This window comes from Pseudonaja textilis, chromosome 1 (assembly GCF_049901715.1).
Source record: "Pseudonaja textilis isolate UNSWEBS1 chromosome 1, rPseTex1.2, whole genome shotgun sequence".
Lineage (NCBI taxonomy): Eukaryota > Metazoa > Chordata > Lepidosauria > Squamata > Elapidae > Pseudonaja > Pseudonaja textilis.
In genome coordinates, this window is record NC_141990.1 from 101,261,661 (window position 1) to 101,284,646 (window position 22,986).

Consider the following 22,986-nt stretch of genomic DNA (forward strand, 5'->3'; position numbering starts at 1 on the left):
CCATAAACCTATTTTACAATTAGCAGGCATGTTATAACAGTAACACAGTCATATGTATTTATATATTACTAAGTTTGTAAAGGTCTATTGTGAAGGTTATTGGGGGAAAGCAAATGATGGCACACACAAGATTACCACATATTAAGCTACAGGTAGGAAATAACAGCATTTGGATATGTAAAGGAACACTTCATTAATTTAGCACTGCAGTTTGCTATCTACACTACTAGTGATTTATTGTATATATCTGAACTTTTATTGACTATCCTGCATTGTAACTTTTTTTCCTACATCATGGCATACTTCAGTGCTACAAATTTAATCTATAAGGATTTGAAGATATATAACTCTAATAAATATTGTATTTTATTATTTAATTATAAAATTATTAAAATAATAATGTAGACAAAAGCCAATTTTGTTACTCTAGTGGTTAAGTCACCAGGCTAGAAACCCAAAACTGTGAGCTCTAGTCCCCATTTAGCCATGAAAGCCAGCTGGGTGACTTTGAACCAGTCACTCTCAGCTCAAGCCACCTCACAGGGCTATTGTGGGGAATATAGGAAGAGGAAGGAGTGTTAGGTATGTTTGCTTCCTTGAGTTATTTATAAAAATGATACAAGGTGGGCTAAAAAAAGAAAACTAATGCCTGAAGAAAACCATAGTACTGAAGAAATCTTACCACACAACTGTGAGAGCATATAGTTATTACAAAAGTGGGGAGGTCCATAGAAATACTTTTTAACCTTCGTCATTAGAATATTTCCCAGCATATTATGTGGGAAATGTCAGGAAGCTGCCTCAATGCAAGACACCCTATTTATGGTTTCTGCTTTCTCAAGATGCGCCGTAAGTCGAGGGCGAATTCTTCCACTTTTCCACTCACAAATCGCTGCATCGAAAACGCGAAAGGCAACAGCAGCCGGGTCCAAAAACAAAAACCCAAACCTCTTGCCTTTCGCCCCACACGGATTGGGGTACAAAAGCGATCGGGGAAAGCTTTTCTAAGGAAGCTCTAGGGTTACGGTGAGCTCATGGCGGATTCCCTCGACCTGTGTGCCCTGTAAGAAAGAAGAGGTTCAGCCTGCCCAAAGAAGTAGCACTTACGGGCGGCCACAGCCTTTTCTTTTTCCACCCGGGGAAACCCCCATTCCCTGCCTCAACCGGTCCCGAAGGGAAACGGCAACCCGAGAATTTGGTGGCGTCCACCGTGGGAAGAAAGGGGTCGGGGAAAACGTTGGGGCGGAAACGGAGAGAAAGAGCACGAGAGTGGCGGAGTGTCCCCTAACGGCTTTATCCACCACCAACCCATAACCACGGGGACGTGGGCGGGGCTCAGAAGTGCACGCGGGAGGAAGAGGACTGTGGGGAAGGGGGGGGGTGTTCCGTGCATGCGCGTGGAACCGAAGAGGGCACTGGATTCTTTTTTTTTCTCGAGCGAGCGCGCGCGCGCGCGCGCAGCAATGCCTGCACTTTGTCAGCCCGCCCGCCGCCCCCACTTCTCCTCCTCCTCCTCCTCCCCTCCCCTCCACATTCTGTGTCCCGGGTGGCCGCAGCAGTTCCTCGGGACCCAGTGTCCTTGTGCGGAAATGACACACGGTCCCGTCACGTCACGCGAGAGCGGAGCGCGCGGACCCTCTAGCACACAGATACACGCGCGCACACTCACACACGCACACTCACACAAAGCGCCAAGGGGGAGGGAAAGCCGGGGGAGCCAGACACGGCCGTTCTTTTTTTTACATATATATATATATATATATACTTATTTTTCAAAAAAAAAAAAACCCCGCAAACCCACTCGAGACCAAGAGGCCAAGTGTCCCCACCCTCCTTTTTTCCAGTGCCTAAAGACGGAGCCAGGTAAGCCCCTTCCCTCTCCCCAACTTTCTCAGCTCGGGCCCCGAGGCGGCCCCCGCGCGTTATCTCCTCGCGGTGCGCTGCCGAGATGACTAGCTCCGCGCCTCCGGGAGAGCGGGCGCGTCGGGCGGTCTCCCCGGCTGGCGCAGAGCGGCTGTGGGGAGCCATGGCTGTGGTATCGCGGCCGAGCAGCTCGGGCGCCGCCACCCCCACCCCCGTCGGTCAGCGGGAGGGAGGGCGAGAGGAAGGAAGGAAAGGCTATTTCCCCTCCTCCCGCCGGGCTTCCAGCTTCCCCACAGAGGGGGCTTCCGCGGGATTGTGAGGGTGAGGAAAGGAAAGCCTTGTGGCGGCGGCGGCAGCTGCTGCAGCAACGGGAAAGGAGAGACGCGCTGCTGAGGAAGGGCCGCCTGGAAAAGGCGCTTCAGCGCGTAGCCAGCGAGCCCGGCCGTGGCCCCAGTCCGCCTTCTCGCTTGCTTGCTTCACTTCAAGTCCCACCTCCTCCGTTCTCGTTGCCTAGAAACTGCTCCCCGGATGGCAACGGGATCCTCTTTTGCGACTACTGGCGGGGCCGGGGGAGGGAGGGGGTGTTGGCACGGTCGCTGCGCCTGCCGACCGCGGCACTGTTGCCGATTAAGTTCTTCATAAAAGTTTCTCTCCTTGCCAGTCAAGTTTGCGAGGGAGAGGGCATGCATCCCTCGCGTCGGCCATTTGGGGTGGGGGTGGAGGGGAAAGAATAGCCACGTGACCCGAAGCGCTGCCTAGCAATCGTGTGAAGGGAGGGGTGCTGAATGTCTTCGCTCCTTAGGTTACTTTAAACCAAAGGTTTGGGTCATCCATGACCTGGATGACTGAGAATCTCTGCAGACTCTTTAGGTTACTTTACCTGACTGGGCCAATTTTCCTAACCTAGATGGTTCTTTCGGGATAAGCCATGGGCTTTTTTAAGTCCCCGTGGTCGAATTGGCCAGAGGGACTTAAGAAGTAGCCTAGAGAGCATAGCCAGGTAGCTAGGGAGCTCAGAGGAGCAAGCTTAGAGGCATGACTTCGAGGCCAACTTTTATGACAAATGGGCCTGTTCCATCCATAGAGAGAACCTGCCGTAAGGGAGAACCTGCTGAAAAGAGACTGCAAGATGGTGCTGGCAGAAATAGGGACTTGGCAGGGAGGTTTGGAAGCGGTGGAGTCCATTTGAGATGCTGCTGACTCCAGACAACAGGAGTGAATGAACAAGCACAGTCGATGCTCCACTGCTCCCAGTTGCTGAAGCATGTGTGCATTGTCTTGAGAGGGCAGAACAGAGCGATGAGGGTTGAATATCCTGGGCCACACTTGAGCATTCAGATGCCACACTTCATAGGACACCTAGGCAAACAACTTGCCTCTTTAGTTCATCGCCCCTGATCGATCTTGCTGTCCTGAATTTGTTTTACTATCGGCTCAACAGATGCAAGCTTTTTAGCTCTGGCTGAGATTAGATGAGAAGGTGAAAAAAAGAGGATGTCATAAGAGTTGTTGCTTGAGGCTCCCCAATAGGGATCCGCATTAGCTTTTCCAAGGAGTAAGACATATTTTAATTCCTTGGGAAGCCATGAAAATTTCATGTGGCAAAAAACTGCTTGCTTGCTTTTGGTGCTCAGAGATAGCTGTCATTCCTACTAAGGAAGTTAATGTGGCTGCTTCTTGCAACTTCCATTTTGTATGGTGATCTGATAGGCATATAGTAGCTATCATTATCACTACTGGAGAAAATGGTGTTTTTAATTTTGTGGGTATATACCTAAGAGACTCAAGCTACCTGGGAATTCCTAATGTTCATAAGCCTCCCCTATTCAAGTAACTGCCAGTGGTAGGGTAACTGGAGTGACAGGGCAAGTAATACCTCAGACAGTTAGCTTCCCCCCCCACAATCCTCTTATACTTTATTGCTTATACTTATCTTTATTATTCTGTAAGTTTATAGTAGTATATTAGTATATTATATAGTAACAGCAGTGACAGTATAAAGTATACTGTTGTATATAGTAGTATATTATATAATAGAAGCAGTGACACTATAAAGATATAGAAGAGATTTTGGATAATGGAAACTGGCTAATGATAGGCTTCTTTACAAATTACAGATGTTAATACCTTCACAGCATTTATATCAATGTAAGCATGAATAGGATTGCAGTCATAATTGTTTGTTGTATAAGTTTATGAAAGAGTTTTGTAGCTATTTATAATAGTTTATTGGATAATATAAAACCTTGGATGGATCCTTTTCCTATCACACATGCACAAGTCCATAATCTAAAGCATTGCATTATAATAGAAAGGCATACGTCAAAAGACATTATTCTCGAAAAGAAATTGTTTATTATTAATGCCCTTTAAAATTCTTTGTAAACCCCCCATAGTTGGCACCATTTTCATTTCCTTTTTAGTAATAATTTTATTAAGAAATATAATTACATTAGCAAAAAACCTGAAACTAACTAAAAAAACTAAAAGAATAAAAAGAAAAAGTGCAGAAAAGAAAGGAAAAGGAAAAATTGAGAACCAGAAAAGGGAAAAAAATAGAATATAGCAAAGAAAAAGAAAAGAAATATATACACTAAAGAAATGACTTCCCATCTTCATCACAAATATAAATAATTTTAGGAACTTATCACCTCTTAAAATATAGCAAATGATTTCTTATTCCCATATTTAATATCTTTATAAATAAATCCATAAAATCATTATTTCAATGTTGATGCCAACAAAAGTCCATGGAAGTTCCTAAGAATAACAACATATTTATAGAAGGAGCTTACAATCATTTTTTAATTGACCGAAGTTACGAAGGCACTGAAAAAGTGAATGAAGTTTTTCACATGACTGCTCCAACATCCCCATGTTCACATGATCAAAATTCGGATGATTATTAGCCAGTTAAATATGCTAACTAGATAAGTAGCTCAATGATTGCAGTGCCTCAGGGTCATGTGATTACTTCTTGCAGTCTTCTGATAAGCAAAGTCAGTGGGGAAGCCAAATTCACTTTACGACTGTGTTACTAACTTAACAATTTCAGTTATTCATTTAACAATGGTGGCAACAAAGGTCACAATGTGAGGCCAAATTCATATAACTGGCACTTAGCAACAGAAATTTTGGGCTCTATTGTAAATCAAGGACTACCAATATTAGCCTTGATCAAATAAATCAGCTTTATATTTCTTCTAGTAATCATAATCTTTAGTCCATTCAAATTTGACTTCTTTTCATTTTTTTTTGTCCCTTCTCACAAAATTCTTTAAAACTTAACAAGTCTCTTGTAAATCCAGTAGAGGAAAATTATACAAACCAGTGTCTTTGTTCATTGTGTAATTTTTTTTGTTTATTAAGACATCAGCATGTTTCTTTTGTGTAACTAATGTAATATCTTTTTCCATGTCACTCTGATTATATTAAAATCCACTTTAAACTTAGTCTTTATTTTGTCAAGTAGAACTTGTTCCTTTTCGATAATATCTTTTAGACATGGTCTATCTATAGATGCAGACACTATTAAAATTAGCTTTTGCGTCAATTGTTTAAAAATATCCTTCAGTATGTCCAGTCTTAAGATATTTTGCTTCACTCTGTAACTGTAAGTTGAATTTCAGTGTTCTTCTTCTTCAATTGTAATCTTTAGTTCCTTCTAGTTCCCTCTAGTGTTCAATTTTTAAAGTCATACTTTATTATTGGTAGTCCTTGACTTATGACCATAATTGAAGAGGAATTACTATCATAAGTAATTACAGTCATAAATCAAGACACTCAAATGACCTGAAGTACTTTTCAATCATTTTTTTGCAGCTGTCATTAAGCAAATACTATGGTTGTTAAGTGAATACTGCAGTTATTAAGCAAATACAACATTTGTTGTTTTTGCCTGAACCCTGCAAAAATCTATCATGAATCACAATCACATGTTTGGAATACTGTGACTGGTCATAAAGTTGGCTGGCTGACACGTAATTTAATCTCAGGTGGGCAGCATGATCATTTATAACTTCAAACAGTCATACTGTGACCATTTAAGTGAGGATTACTATTGTGTTTTTTAATTCAAAAGAAAATATTTTTTCCACAAGAAGGGTTCGTTATTCCAAATCTTATTTCAAGTTTATCTGGTTCCTTAATTCATTCTAAAATCTAATTTTGAATTACCCTTTTGCTGTTTTGGTATATTGGTGCTATCACCAATGTACCTAAAATCTCCCTTCAAGACCATTCAACTGAATAGGTGAAATTGAAGAATAAAATGGACTGAAGCAGTATATATATATAGATCAGGAAGAAAAGCATAGATTTTTTGTGCATACTGTACACTTTTATTTCTCATGAATGGAAGTCTCGTCGCCTAAATAAAGCTTGAGAAAACAAGGAATGAATTAATCTAACTTTTTAAAATTATTTTATAGAAGAAAACAGTTGAGAGTTCTGAAATACTGCTTTAATAACCAAACGGGTGTGCATTTAGATAAACAAACTACTGATCTATATTATGTCCCAGAGGCTAAAGAACATATTAGCCTGTTTCCATTAACAGTAATGTCAAATCCTGGTGGCATTTCAACCAACTTCTACTCTATTGGAATAAAATAGAAAATGCTTATTTAGTGTCAAAGCAATGACAAATGTGTATACCTTCATACACAATAACCTCATAGTCATTGAGTAGGTAAAAACTTCCCATTGATGATTTGGTATCGGGCATAAGATTTTCCTTACTAGGAAAAAAGCAGGGGATATTTGCAATTGTTTCTCTCCATGTTTATTTAAAACACACATAAAGGGATATTATTTTATGTTGTAATAAATGAAAAAGAATGCATTTAAAGCAGTTGCAGAAGATTGGAAGATGTACAGCCAATGACTATTTCTATTGCATACTTCTTTTGTTTGTTCGGATATTGGAAAGAATTTATGTCAACAGTTAGAACCCATAGGATGGCAGCCTAAGTTATTAGAATGAATATAAGATAATCCTTTTTCTAACAATGAACTTATTGTTCCAAAATAATTTAATAGATCAAATGTATCTCTAAGATTTCCAATCCAACGTTAATTTCTTGAATGCAGAATTCTTTTTATGGAAATAATTGTTCCAAATCTCTTTCGTCTTTACTTAAAAGCTACTCTAAAAAGCTTGATAATCCTGTAATAAAATGAGAAATTGAATGAATAAAAAAAATCTTCCCTCCATCCCCACTAACTTCTATTGTGGAAAATCAATTTAACTGAAATGACTTTAATGGAAGTCTCATTCACAAGAAGGCTCATTTGGATCCAAGTCTGACATGACATATCATTAATATACTGTATTGTGCTTAGGAATATCTGTGTTGCTAGTCTCTGAAAGAACCAACGTATTTTGTACAACTTTGATGCAGTCTGACATTATTGTACTTCTTTACATTATTAATAATATTAATTCATGACCCAGGCAACATATTTTATTCTCCTAGCCTACCAAACAGTATAAGCAAACATTGCCCTTGCATAGAATTACAGTGTATTCATTGTTGCTTAAAACTTAAGTATGGCCTACAACTTGATGTACATCTTACTTATGCACCAGAAATGCTACATTTGGGTCATGGATTTACATTGTGCTTTTATTTTGTCTTCTATTTTTTTCTTTTTCTATTGATGTAGAGGAACAGAATATGAATTCAGCTGAATTATTTGATGATGAAGATAATACTGACGGTACTGTTCTTTAAATATATTTTCTTATCAAATTATATTTATGTAACCAAAGCCAATATTTATTTTGATTTAAGTATTGTAATAATGAATTGGGCAATTTAATGTATAAATGTTATTTTTTCACTCTCCAGTTAATGTTTTTTTTTCTCCTAACATCTTACATACATTGTGAGAAAATTGAGATTTTATACATGTTCAGTTCTAAATAAAAATAGATGATAACCAAATACTTTTATTCTGAGAAAGTATTAGCAAAATTATAATTGGAAGGTTCACTGGTTCCTTGGTAATATCTTGATCATTCTTCTTTCCTATATTAGCAATATGAAATATGCCTGATAGCAAATGTAAAAAATGTTTTCAGTTTGAAGGTCAAAGTGAGTTCAGACAAGCATTTGAGGAGGATTATGGCCCCAAACAGGTAGAACCATATTTCAGATGGGAACACCATCTTACTATAGACACATAACCTCTAGCACAGTGGTCCCCAACCTTTTTTGTGCCGCGGCCCAGTACCGGCATCACAAAATCATCCGTGGCCCGGTACCAGCATCAGCACGCATGGCAAGGCGAGCCGAGCGACCGGCCAGCCAGCCGACCCCCGCTTCTCCCCGCCACCTTCAACTCCTCCTTTGTACCTGTGTTGACGGGCTTCGCGACGGCTTCGGGACGGTCGCTCAGCTCACCTTGCCATGCGTGCTGAAAGAATCCTCGCGCCTTAGGTTTGTTCGAAGCCGCCCCCCCCTCGATGAAACTAAAGCGCGAGGATTCTTTCAGCACCCAAACGCTGCTTTCTACCTGGAAAAGCTCACCGGAAGCACTTTTTCATCAAAACAAGATGGTGGCGCCCAGCAAACCGGCGGCCCGGTAGAAATTGTTCCACGGACCGGTACCGGTCCCTGGACCGGTGGTTGGGGACCCCTGCTCTAGCATACATTCATAAGCAGGACATTGAATTCATATATTACTATTTGCATATTCATTGTCATAGGAGAATGACTTAAAGCCTGATTGTAGCTGGTGTGGGAGTAGTTTTTAGAGGAAGGTTTCAACTTTTGAAGTTGAAAGGTTACCTTTTTTTTCTTTCCACCAGTGCCCCCTGTCATTTCCATTATTAGCATAACATATGGCCAGTAACTGAATCTGATTTAAAACCTTGCAGAGATTTCATCCTTTTATCTTTAGTTTATCCCTTTGGATGGGAGCTACCTGAAGCTGGGGTGGGGGCAGTCAGGGCCTAGAAGAAAGGGTAGGATTTGAAAAGAAGGAATGCACCTCCTAGATGTTTTTCAGATAAGTTGAGGCCAACCATGTGGTTGCACAGGTAGGCACCCCTTTCAACTAATACCTTGAAGCACCTTTTGATTTTATGACAGCATTCAGTCTTTTGGTGCAGTAACTTATCAGCATGGCACATCTTGCCTTTGAAATCTTTGCCCACTCTTCCTTATAAAAGCACTCCAAGTCTGCCAGATTTTGAAGGCATTTCCTGTACATAGCCCTCCTACAAATCACCCCACAGATTTTTAACTGAGTTCAGGTCCGAATTTTGGCTTCATTGTTCCAAAACTTTGATTTGTTGGTAAAGCCATTTGTTTGTTGATTTGAAGGCATGCTTTGTGTCATTGTTGTGTTGAAAGGTGAAATTCCTCTTCATCATCAGCATTTTAGCAGAGGCCTAAAGATTTTATGTGAAAATTGACTGATTATTGAACTGTTCATAATTTCCTCGACCTTCACTAAAGCCCCAGTTCCAGATGAATAAAAGCAGACCCCAAAGCAGAGTGCTGTTTCATGTTTCACTGTTGGTGATACACAGTGTTCTTTTTGCCCCAAATACGCTTTTGGGAATTATGGCTAAAAGGTTCAACCTTGGTCTCATCAAACCATAAACTTGGAAATTGTTTTATACCCTTCTCTTGACTGTTATCTTCCAACGAGATCCATTTGATGCTTTGTAAGCTCTTTGTAGCCCAGGCCTTTTTTGTAAGAGGCAACTGAATAAATGTCAGAAAAATCCTACTGAAAAATCCAGTTGAACTTTTTTTGGGCTTGATCAAAATAACTTGAATTGATGGCACCTGTGTACTATTTACCATCTATTTGAATGTGACTGGTAGATTCTGAACACAACCACATCCCTACTTATAAGAGGATGCACACATTTATGCAACCATATTGTACATTTTATTGTTCTTTCTCCCCCCCCCCAAAAAAAAAGATTTCAGTTTGTTTTTCAGTTGAGTTGTACAGATTATATATCACATTAAAGCTGGAAAACATTCTGAAGTAATTTATCTTGGTCTGATTATTTTACATCTCAAAAATCTGGCATTTTAACAGGGGTGTATAGACTTTTATATCCAGTGTATATATGAGTGTATACAATATCCTTGTGCTATTCTCTTTAGCTTAGGCAATATATTACAAAGTGCAGAAAAGCCTAAATCTAAGTAAGCTGATCTTACCCCAATACCATCCATTGTATAGTTTATATCCACTGTATATCATATCAGAACATGTGCCTGGAATCAGTAGCTTATAAATTTCCTATCTGTTACTATTTTTCTTAAATTAGATATTAAAAATAATACAAAAGGAGAAACTGATAAAGAAGATGAAGTGCTAGACTGCTCTGTGATTTCAAGACCTGAAAAAAATTCACTGGATGGTTTAATAACTTGCCTACAAGACATCAATAAGCGAAAACGAACCTCATTTGGTTTGGATGGTTCGGGGAACCACAAAGAAATCTTGCCAAGTGTGAAAAAAAGAGGCATTACACAAGAGGTAACTTCTTTCTAAAATTTATTATTTTATCCTTCTGGGATTATTGATAAATATACCTTTTGATATACTTTTATATCAACAGTGAAATGTATTTGTTCAGACTGAAATAATTTTTGCTATGAAGTTCAAGTCTTGCATTATGGAAGTTTGTATAAATAGTATATTCAAAAGTTAAAAAGACAAGATTCAAAACAGATTTTAAACTATTATTAGATAACATTGATTTAATACATGAGGTGCATTACATTAAAGTAGATTTTATATATTCAAACCAGTAATTTATTTAATATGTCTCGTTTCTTCATATTTTGTCATTAGTATTATAATTATGGCTGAAATTAGAATAAACAGGTTTATCAATATACAAAGTTTCAGTAAGTATCTGACATTGTTTTGTGTAACTGTTCCTCAAAGATTAATCATTGCTGTTATATGTTGAGCCTTGATGTATATACAATCTTAGGTTAGTAAAAATAAATGGGAATATTTAAGCTATTTTTTAATGGGACAACAATACTTATTTCCTTGTGTTTTTAAGATAGAATGTTCAGTGCATATTTGCCTTTGCAGTATTTGAATAAGTATTAGGCTAGTAAAATAAACAAACATAATTTGATTTTAAAGTGTGAATATTCACATATGTTTTTATGTTTTCCATTTTACAATTTGATATTGATGTTGTGAGACAAAATGTGTTTGCAAAATATAGAAATCTGTTGTGTACTGAATTACTGAAGACACACAAACAATGCAAAATATTAGTATGAATTATGACCTAATGATAGAGAAATTCAAGAAATAATCTGTATCAGATACAAATTTATATAAGCGTTTTGCATTATTTTGATGTCTTCATTATGGCCATTAGCAGCTTCTTTGACATTTTGTATATTTCCTTTACCAGAAGATAATTATTTACAAATAGATACCAATTTGGACATCATAATAATTCAGTTGTTATACATGATTGCTTAGATTTGAAGGTTCACTGAAGGACTTCTGTTTGTGGAAATCATTATATTGAATGGGGGATGCCAATGATTAGGAAATAAAGGAAATAATTTTCCAAATTCTTACATTTATACTCACTGTTCCAGCGGGAAATCTAGCCTTGCTAGATTTGGGTGAAACAAAGGAACTCTGAAAGAGCAGAGTAAAAATAAGTCACACTTTTTCCTGCTGGTGATATTAATTAGGATCCAAGCAAATGAGCCTGATATCAGAGGGACATGCAGCTTGTTTGAAAGAAGCACTTTGGGAAGCGTGTTAGCATGAACAAAACATTTCTCCTTGAACAGTTAAACAGTTGTTCTTTCCAGAAGGCTTGATGTCGCTGCTTTGATGGCTTTTACAACAATTGATTGTGCATGTAAGGTAGATTGTTTGGTGTAGTAGTTAAGGTACTGGACTGGAAACCAGGAGACTGTGAATTCTAGTCTTCTCTTAGATGTGAAAGCCAACTGGGTGACTTTGAGTCAGGTCCTCACTTTCAGCTCAGTCACCTTACATGATAGTTGTTGTATGGAAAATTGTAGATGGGAGCATTATATAAATCCCTTTTCTTCAGAATAAAAAGATGATGATGATGACAGTAATAGGCATATTCAAGCAACACTTCCATAGGTACTGGGGAAAAGCTTGAATCAGCTGTGAGAAGCCTTTCAGAGGATTGAGCTGTTCTCCCATGAGCTGTTCAGAGCATCCAGTAGTGGGAGGTGCTTCAGTCTCTTCATGTCTAGGCTGGGCTTAATTTGTGGAACGCGCCTCCTCCTCCACGGGACTCCTCCCCAGCGTTCCCCAGTTTTGGCTCAGCCTCGTGAGAGATAGGCAGTGTTTGTGATTCTTCCTTGGCCGAAATAGGAAAAATTCTTTCCTTGCTAGCAGGTCTGAAAGTTAATCAGCTTGTCTTTAGAATCCTTTAGCCTTCTAATCGCATTGCGATCTCTCGATGTTGGCTCGCATTACAGAGATCGCTCGCATTACAGGGAAGCGCCAGTTCGTGCCCCAAAGCGGCGGGAGGCTTCGGCGCTGCTCCACGCACCCTCCCCACAACCGATCTTTCTACCCCTGCCATTCCGACACTGAGGAGGAGGAGGAGGAGGAGGAAGAAGTGGATAAAATTGATCAAATGGAAGAGATTGAATCGATCAATACATGACAGGGAGCCCCTGTCAGAAGCAGACCTCTTATAAAGGGGAATGTTTGAGGATGAGGGCCTTGTTCCTGACCAACCTGTTTTTACAGGTTTATTCTGCCCACAACTTTTCAGATCTCTCTTGTTTAAGGCAAAAAATATTGCACGCCTAAACAAGTTGACCCCTTCTACCACTCCAACTTCTTCGGAAGAGGGACCAGAGATCTAATTTTCAACCAACCAGTAGTCGAAGCAGAGGTGATCCCAGTTCCTCCCATGTTTTCGGACCTGGTACAGAAACCGTGGGCCTCTGCAGCGGTGTACCCAGCCCCCACTGGATATGACAGGAAATATTTCAATTTGGCCCCTGATTTCTCAAAATTATTGAATACTCCGGAGGTAGATGAACCTATAGTGTTCTTCTCTCAGATGGCTCCGCCTCTTACGGGAACATGTCCCTAATTCCAACTTTAGAGCGTACCAAGATATTGCTAAACTTATAGCAGCTGCTGAATTCTCAGCTGACGCAACTTATCATGCAGTCAAGTTTTCAGCCAGGGCCATTACTTCACATGTCATAGCGCGACATTTACTATAGTTAAAACATTGTCAAGCGGACTTTCAGCCCAAATGCAAGCTGGCTTCATCCCCAATTCTGGGAGACAGACTGTTTGGCCATTCCCTTGATCCGCTACTAATTGAAATCCGAAACAAAAAGAAAATTTTTCCTTCCCTTTTTCAGAAGTCAAATTCTAGAAACCCTCAGTCCTTTTGGAGGGGATCCTTTCGGCCCTTTTACCAGGGATCCTTTTCACCCAGATACCAGAGACCCCCATCATTCAGACCAGGGCAGCTGCCAGACAGGTCCGACTTTGGGGATAGGAGCAGAAGGGGTGGTCAATCCAAGAGATCCTTTCGGGGAGCAGGAAACAGGTCCTTTCGGCGTCCAAGATAACTCCGTTCAATCGCTCACAACCCAAGGCAACTGGTCTGCCATAGAACAGTCGTGCAGCATAAACTGGCTGGAGCTTCGAGCACCTGGCTCTCTGCAGCTTCCTTCCACAGGTACGCAATCAGCACATAGTAATATTGACCGACAACGTAACAGCCAAAGCTCACATAAACAAACAGGGGGGCACACAATCGAAACATCTCATGCGAGAAGCAGAGTGCTTGTGTCGTTGGGCGGAGAGCAACCTACTTTCCATCAGAGCAGAGCACATTTTGGATCTGTCGAATACACAGGCAGACTGGCTGAGCAGGGCCACGATCGATCAATTGGAGTGGAGCCTCCATCCAACCCTGTTTCAAGAGGCGGTCAGGACATTTGGACAGCCGGTGGTGGACCTGTTCGTTTCCCCCCTCAACGCTCAGCTCCCAAGATTTTTTTCCAGGTACCCCTCGCAAGGAGCGGAGAACTTCAATTCGCTCCACTGTCGTTGGCCCCTGGGACTTCTGTATGCATTCCCGCCACTTCCACTGGTTCCCAAGGTCATCCAGAAACTGCTAGACGAGAGGGCGGAACTACTTCTAGTAGCTCCTTACTGGCCCAGACAGCTGTGGTTTGCAGACCTCCACAGTCTATCCGTATCAACACCATGGAGAATTCCGCCAGCCAGGGTCTCACTAACCCAGGGACCCCTTCAACATCCAGACCCTCAGTGGTTGCACCTGACCATCTAAGAGGTTGAGTGGAGTTGTCTGAAGAGCAAAAAGTTTTCCAACAGAGTTATCACCACTATCCAAGTCGCCAGACGCCCTTCAACAACTCACATTTACAATGCCATATGGTCCAGTTTCTGCAAATGGTGTACCGAGTCTCGAATTGATCCCATCTCTCCATCTGTGGCTCAAATCCTAGAGTTCTTGCATGAGGGACTTGACAAGGGATTATCACCTAATACGTTGAAAAGACAGGTGGCGGCCTTGGTGTCAGTTCTCACTTGCGAAGGTCTACTATCTCTTTCCCATCATCCACGCATACGGAGTTTCCTTCGAGGAGCCACAAATTTACGCCCTCCAGCGGTACACCATTATCCCACCTGGGACCTTAACAAGGTCCTCGTCGCACTCACTGAGGGCCCTTCCGAACCCTTGAAATCGTCAAGTCTCCAATTTCTGACGTATAAAGTAGTTTTCCTTATAGCGATCACTTCTGTTCATTGTATTTCGGAGATTGCAGCTTTGTCCATCAGACAAGATCTTTGTGTTTTCCATTCTGACTGGGTGGTCCTTCGTCCTGATCCTACATTTATACCCAAAATTAACTCGGTTTTTCGTAGGGCACAAGCGCTGATACTTCCTAATTTTCTTCCCAGACCATCCCAAGGGTTGGAACTACAATGGCATAGGCTTGATGTGAGGCAAGCATTGCAAATATATATCAACCACACAGCGGCTTTCAGAAAAACGGAAGCCTTATTTGTGTCTTTTCAGCCCAACACTCAGGGATGCAAGGTCTCACCTTCTACAATAGGCCATTGGCTACGGGCCGCGATAGCGAAAACATGTCAGACTCAATCCCTGCAGGTGCCCAAGGGCATAACAGCTCATTCAACAAGGAGCACTGCAACATCAGCAGCGTGGGCCACACAGGCACCAATAACTGAAATTTGTCGGGCCGCAAACTGGGCCTCTCCATCACCATTCATTAGGCATTATAAAATAAATATGTTTGCATCCGCTGAGGCCTCCTTTGGCAGAAGAGTTCTGCAACGGGTCCACAGGGACCAGGAGGAGATTCCAGGCCAGACGGAGTCCCTCCCATAGGACAGGCCAAGCTTTGGTATGTCCCACTACTGGATGCTCTGAACAGCTCATGGGAGAAAGGGCATTGGTACTTACCTGACATGCCCGTTCTCTTTGAGCTCTGAAGAGCATCCAGCCCCACCCTTTATTCCATCTGGTGGGGTCCTGTTTCGGCCAATGAATTGTTAGGGCATTGAGGACGAGGGCGGTTATTTCTCTCGTCTTCGCCAAAACTGGGGAACGCTGGGGAGGAGTCCCGTGGAGGAGGAGGAGCATTCCACAAATTAAGCCCAGCCTAGACATGCAGAGACTGAAGCACATCCCACTACTGGATGCCCTTCGCAGCTCAAAGAGAATGGGCGTGTCAGGTAAGTACCAATGCCCTTTTTAATGCTTCAGAGAAGAAATGCTTTGCTTCTGTGCATATGTGTTATGATGTGATACGTTTTATACAACCATAATTTATTTAGATGTATACTTTTCTCTATTATCTCACAATGCTCAGGGTGACTTCCAATAGTAAAAATTACAATTTAGATAATATTAGAATTTTGAACATTAAAATAACATTAAACATTGGTGTTAAAAATATAAAAGTTATAAAAATATTTAAGGTCAAATCTAGCAGGACCACTTAAATTTAACAGAGCACTTTTCCCTGGAACTCTAATGCTGTGGAGAAGGTTAGGCCTAGAATTACCCAACAAGCTCGTAGGTAGCCTTAGACATGTGTCACTTTGGCCCTAATCTGACAGTGTTTTTCATACTTTGGACCATGATAAGCATAGAGAGCACAAAACTCATACCATTACCCTGCAAGGGATTTATCATTAATAAGAAATGGGGAAGGATTGAGAGGAAAGGAGAAAATCATAAGGCACAGGCTGGCAGGGAAAAGCATATGGACTGTGATTATTAACTTGGAGCACCTGCACTAAGCCATCATATCCTGTTTTTTGCAACCTGTAGTATTTAAACAAATTTAAGAGAAGATAACTTAGGGCCAGGTAAAGGCTCCCCCCCTCAACATTGATGAGTAAGAATGTCTGTTTTGAACATGAAATTGCAATGTAAAGACTAATGCAAATTATGGGATGGAAGTCTTTACTGAATATATCTATTATCTGAATGGAGCAAAACTTAGCATCATAAAATTATGCAGCTGGAAATTACCGAAAATATATTCTTTAATCCTCTATAGTTTACAACCAGATAAACCATTCTCCAAAGTTGGTTTTCCGGATTCTTCTTAAAATATCAAGTGATAAAGAAATTGCAGACTTCAGAGACAGATTGTTCCACTGTTTCATTTAAATATAAGGAAACACTTCGAGAAATACATTTTTCTCATTTAAATAAAATCTTGGTAGCTGCAGCTACCAAGATTCCTGGTTCTAGATTCTGGGCAAGGAAATATATATAGTTCCTTACCAAGGGCCCTCTTTTTATATGTCTTCTCAGTTGTCTTTTTGTCAGACTAAAAATCCCAAATTCCTTTGGCCAGCCTTCGTAGGACATGTCTTTGTATCATAGTTGTCATCTTCTAGACCAGGAGTCACCAAACTCATAATTTTAGATCCCAGGGACCACTAACCGGTTCTGTGGGCGTAGGCTAATTTGTGGGTGTGGCTTGGTGGTCATGTGATTTGTGGGCGTGGCTTGGTGGTCATGTGATTTGTGGGCATGGCTTGTATGTAAATATTATAAATATTTATATAAATATTGAATTTTTTATAAAAAAAGAGCAACTTTTACCCAAAATCAGGCAAAGCAGGCAGATCGAGTTGCTCACAGAATCATTCAGGGATCTATCTATCTGCCATTGGCTAGCTCAGTCTCTCAAATTTGCTTGCCGTGAGTCTACACTGAACTTGCTTGCAAGCAAACCTTCAGTCCTAAGGGAGGTTCGGCTGTGCTGAGCTGAAGATCTAAAGACTAGCTAGAAAGCAAGAAATCCGACCATTTCCTGCTTCCTAGCTAATCTAAATCTCCCAGCACAGCAGAACAGCTGATAGTCGGAAAGAGGAAAAATAGCAATTTAACAGGCAAGTTTACCGGGTAAGGAGTGAGTGGGTGGGGAGAGTTCTCGCGGGCCATGTGGGCGGCACAGCCTTGTGTTTCTGCGCAGCCTGGATTAATTGCTTTGGGGTGCTCTGGGGATGAGATTTCTCTATAGCCCACCAAAATCGGTTGGCAACTGCTGTTCTAGACCTATTCTTAATTGTTAATTTCCTTCTGGAAATGTGGTGTCCAGAATTGTACACAGTACTTCAAGTATGCAGTGCAGAGTAGAAGAGAATGAGATCGTCCCATATCTTTCATTCAGTGCTTTTGATGCATCCCAAAATTGAGAGTAACTAAATTCCCAGTTTGAGTATCTGGTTCACACTGCTGGCTCGTGAAGAGTTTATTGTGAATACCTCCCCTGTTTTTTTGATGTAGCGCTTCAAGCTGCAAATCACAAATTTTATATGTGTGCCCTATATTTTTTATTGTAAAAATGTAAATGTGGAATCTTACAATTCTATGTGTTCAAGAATTTTCTGTTTTCAGTTCTCCAACTTGTTCAGATGCTGATTGAATTCCAGCAGGATGAAGTTGCTATTGTATGTTGCAGTTTCTTCAATATTCTAGTAATATATTTTGTTCTGAACAGGGTTGGATTTCCTCTGAAGCAAATTTGCAGTGTGCAATGTGGAGATTCTCTTGGATTCATAGCTACTGCTAGAGTAGTAGATAGAGGATGTGGCCTTTGGCCAGTTGTGATTATTTCTCAGTTGAACACCTTCTTGGACCTACAGGCATTCAAGAACATAACTCATAATCTTATCCTCTCTAGAATAGATTATTGCAATTTACTTCATGCAGAGCTGTCTTGGAAGACAATTTAGCTGCCACAAAATGCAACTGTTTGCTAGCCAGTCCAAGCAATTAATTCCTACTTTGCAGTAGTTGCAATGGTTAACAATACACGTTTGAGACTAATTCAGGGTTGCTATGAAGTCCTTTACAACTTGATCTTTTGTTACTTTTAGCATCTTCTCCAGGGAGACTGGCCGCCATATGCAGTCTAACCAGGAGACAGTGCTGTTCTTCCAGAGATCAAGTGGGTTGTGGCTCAGATGATCTTATTAGTGGCAATATTTTTGCTGTTGAAGATGATTGATTCTAAAAGGCAGAGGTTATCTTGAATATCTTCATTGAATTCTATAAGTATTAATGGTTACTAATATCAATTTTTTTTCTTTGGCCCTTCTAGTTTTTGGAATAGTACCTCAGATCAGCGAGTGTAAACAAGCATGCATTTATGGACAGATATGCAAGTGTCACCTAGATATATTTACTGGAGGAAAATTGCTTGGGAATCTGTTTTAGCTGAAGCCAGCAATCTTAGGTTGACAAGATAAAGAAACAATATTACATGGGATTTCAATCTTTTTATGCTTCTTTTGTTATTCTGTCAAATAATTAATTTTGGTTTATTTTTTGAATATCAACTTACATTCAGGATTGTCTTCTCATTTAAATCGTAAGCAGTAACAAATGCCTGCTAAAATAATACTCTAATGTTTGGTTAATGCTAGGTAAATTAAGATTCATTTAGTTGCACTTAGTCAATAGATACAATAATTGATGATTTAATGAAATGTTACTGACTTTTAGAGAACTAAGTTCAACTAACTGATCTAATGACAAATTAGATTAAATCAATGCATTGTTTAAATTCAGACAATGTATAACTTGTTCATTAAGGACAAGTTAAGAATTTATTCAAAAGTATTTTAAACTAATGACCTGTTTGTTTATTGAAAGGATCAGACCTCAAACTTGAAATGCAGAGATGGATTGCCTACTCAGGAAGATGCTGAACAGCCAAGCAAGAGCAAAAATTCCAGTCTAACGTGGATTTGTGAAGAAACTTTGAATAGCACAGTTATGCCTTCATACAAGAAACCTCTTTATGGGATCTCTCACAAAATTACAGAGAAGAAGACTTTGCCAGGAACAGAACAGTTTACTACCTTTGAGTTATTTGAAAAGATTAATCCTAGCAGTCCCTCCAATCTTAGGACTTTGAATGAGCAGCGGAAAAGAGAAACAAGCAATATTACTGCCGAATCTGATTCAAATATCTATTCTTTAATACAAAAAATGTTTTATACACTGAATACATTAAATTCTAACATGACTCAACTGCATAGCAAAGTAGATCTGCTGTCATTAGAAGTCGGTAGAATTAAGAAACATGTCAGCCCAATAGATGCTGTTGCAGAATTCAAGCCCCCTCCTGAGTATCAACTGACTGCCTCAGAACTCAAACAGATTATGGATCAAAGTACATCAGGTGGTGATCTGGCTTGCCGATTACTTGTACAACTTTTTCCAGAACTCTTTAGTGAGGATGAATTAAGTAAGGCCTGCACCACATGTGGTTATTTTAATAAAAAGAAACTTGAATCACTTCATCTGCAGCTCATCCGAAATTATGTGGAAGTCTGTTATCCATCTGTGAAAAATCCTGCTGTTTGGCAAGCAGAATGTTTGCCTCAGGTCAATGACTTTTTCAATAGTTTTTGGGCTCAGAGAGATATGGAAAATAGTCAACCAGATCTACAATCCTCCAGTTTTTATGAGTCTGATCATATTAATGATAAGGATGATGATGATGATGTTCTATCTATTGATAGAAATACTTCTGTTGCCTCAGAATGGGTGTTTGATGCTCAGGATATAAATGAATTTTTAGATGAAGCATCTTCTCCTGGAGAATTTTGTGTATTTTTGCTACACAGATTGTTTCCAGAACTCTTTGATCATAGAAAATTGGCTGAAAGATACAGCTGTTATGGAGAGTGTGGAAAACAAGAACTTGATCCTCAGCGACTTCAGGTAATTCGCAGATATACAGAGATTTACTTTCCTGCTATGCAGGAGAGAAAGGCTTGGTTACAGCATTGTGTTCAGCGAATAAATGATGAACTTGAAAGCATGTATATGGATGACAGTGAGAATGAACAGATAAGAGATGATTGCTATGATTCTTCAAGTTTGCCTGATGATGTGTCAGTTATAAAAGTAGAAGATAATTTTGAATATGAAAGACCAGGTAGAAGATCAAAAAAGATTTGGCTTGTGCCCATAGACTTTGATAAACTTGATATCCCTTCCCCTGATTTTGATGTTCCTGTCTCAGATTATCTGTTAAGTAAGGAGCAGCTTAAGAACATATATGAAAGTAGCTTGTCTATAGGTAATTTTGCTTCTCGATTGCTAGTTCACTTGTTTCCTGAATTGTTTACTCCTGAAAACTTAAGGAAGCAATACAATTGCAGTGGCTCACTAGGCAAAAAACAACTTGATCCTATTAGAATTAAATTGATTCGACACTACGTGCAAATGCTGTATCCAAGAGCTAAGAATGATAGAGTATGGACACTGGAATTTGTTGGGAAACTGGATGAAAGATGTCGTCGAAGAGATACCGAACAGAGACGCACATACCAATTACAGCGAAAAGTCCATGTACCAGGTCCTGAGAGGAGAGAATTCCTGACCTATGCAATAAACCCAGAACGATTTAAAGAGGAATTTGAAGGGCCACCATTGCCTCCCGAAAGAAGCAACAAAGATTTTTGCAAGATACCACTTGAGGAACTTATTGTTCCTCCACCAGACTTTTCTGTGCCTTCTCTATATTTGCTGTCTGATAAAGAGGTAAGAGAGATAGTACAACAAAGTCTTTCGGTTGGCAACTTTGCTGCCAGACTCTTAGTAAGACTTTTCCCAGAGCTTTTTACTTCAGATAACCTCAGACTGCAATACAACCATTCAGGGGCTTGTAACAAGAAGCAGCTTGATCCTGTCAGACTGAGACTCATCCGCCATTATGTTGAAGCTGTTTATCCCGTTGAAAAGATGGATGAAGTTTGGCATTATGAATGTATACCAAGCATTGATGAAAGATGCAGACGTCCAAATAGAAAAAAATGTGACATATTGAAAAAAGCCAAGAAAGCAAAAAAGTGATATTTTAAGTTTCCAAAGATGGTGATTTCAGTTATTTTGAAGTAGCTTGAGCGGTCAACTGGTTTAGCACTAGGACGACTGATTAATACATCTTTTCTTCATATATGTTTGCACATACAGGAATGGGTAAGAAGTCAGAATTTATAATCCAGCGAGAGTCTCTCTTAAAAGCCCTACTGAAACAAATGCATATGGCGGAAAAAGATATTTTATAACTCCATTTTAGTATGCCTTTATGTAGCTTAGATTTCTTGCTGTTTTTTTCAGTTACCGCCTAAACTGGATCACAAAGAACCACAAATTATTAAAGCTGATCTAACAATATGTCATCTAAATATAATATTCATCAGTGGAAATATATTAGATAATGTTTAATTTTTAATTAATTTTAAATAGTAATTAATTTCTTTAAGACAGTTTTCAATAGGGACCTTTAATCTATCATTTGGAAATTAATCAATTTTTAAATATTTGAAATTTCCAATTTTAAAATGTTACACCTCTTTGAAAAGAATGGAAAATCACAACAGTTTCTATGCTTATGGATACTCCTTATATCAAGTGTGAATATTAGCAAAGGAAAAATTACAAAATCAAGTTATTATTTTTTTTAAAAAAATCTTTTTTTAGTTGATTTGGTGTAAAAATTAAAATTATAATCATGGGATTATTTAATGAGTGTTTATGTTAAGATTGTAGTATTGATTTTCTTTTTTATTCATATAAATTATTTTATTGTTTTCTGTATAATCTTGATAAAAGAACTACTGGTATGCGTGGAGATTGTGAAATATAGAATCCTACTCTGTATCAGTAAAAGTGGTGCTATTACCTGTTATACTCACTACTTCAAAAAAAATACTTGAATTGAGGAATGTGCAAAACGCTTAAGTCCATATTTTTATCAGTTAAATTACTGCAGCTTTTAAACTGTTGAAAATATTAAATATACTATCTATATTTTTATTTGAATTATATACTAAGCTCTATCATATGTTGATTAGTATCTTCAAATACAGTGACACCTAAATAATTTCATTATCACAAAGATCATAAACTTTTCTTTAATCATTGTTTAGTTGATCAAAAACATTGATTATATAGTTCCACTAAATATGTTCAGTAAACGTTAAAACATTTTTTGTTTTTCCTGAAGAGTATTGTGTCACAATGTGTTACATTGTGTTATTTTTTCTTTTACTGCAAGTCATGAAATTAACAAAATAAAATCATACTCCCCAAACTGACATTTCCTTGTATGTGCTGGGTTGAATTAAAGCCAAACAAAGGTAACAGTATTTCAGTTCCAGTGAAATTAGTCATGACTAGCAAGTTCCAGTAACTTGTTTCATGGATTTTTACAAAACTTCCAGATACAACCCACTGATTTTTTTTTTCCTGAAATGCTCATAAATTTGTTTAGAAAAAGAAACTGATCCTTGCCTGTGGGTTTGCTGTTCCCCTGAATAGTGTAAATTGCATATATAATGATCAGTGTGTACACACACGCTCGTATGATAAAATGCTTACTCAATGCTAAGGATGATGTCATTTACTTTCAATCATTTCTAATATGACACTTGTTCCAGTTGGCAAATTATATAGATAACACATATGCAAACATATATAGCCCTATTGGAGTTTTGTCTGTGTCCTCAGGATCACTTGAGTAGTGCAAATTGGTGTGGAGCTGTCTTGGAACT

At 39.4% G+C, this 22,986-nt stretch overlaps 1 protein-coding gene across 1 annotated transcript; it reads left to right on the top strand.

Annotated features, from left to right (window-relative positions):
• Nucleotides 1-1,541: 1,541 nt before the first annotated feature.
• BEND3 (BEN domain containing 3) lies at nt 1,542-21,422 on the top strand. Its single transcript, XM_026726654.2, has 4 exons — nt 1,542-1,863; nt 7,531-7,584; nt 10,163-10,374; nt 19,070-21,422. The coding sequence occupies exons 1-4, from the start codon at nt 1,590-1,592 to the stop codon at nt 21,281-21,283; spliced, it is 2,754 nt and encodes a 917-aa protein (XP_026582439.2). The 5' UTR covers nt 1,542-1,589; the 3' UTR covers nt 21,284-21,422.
• Nucleotides 21,423-22,986: the final 1,564 nt, after the last annotated feature.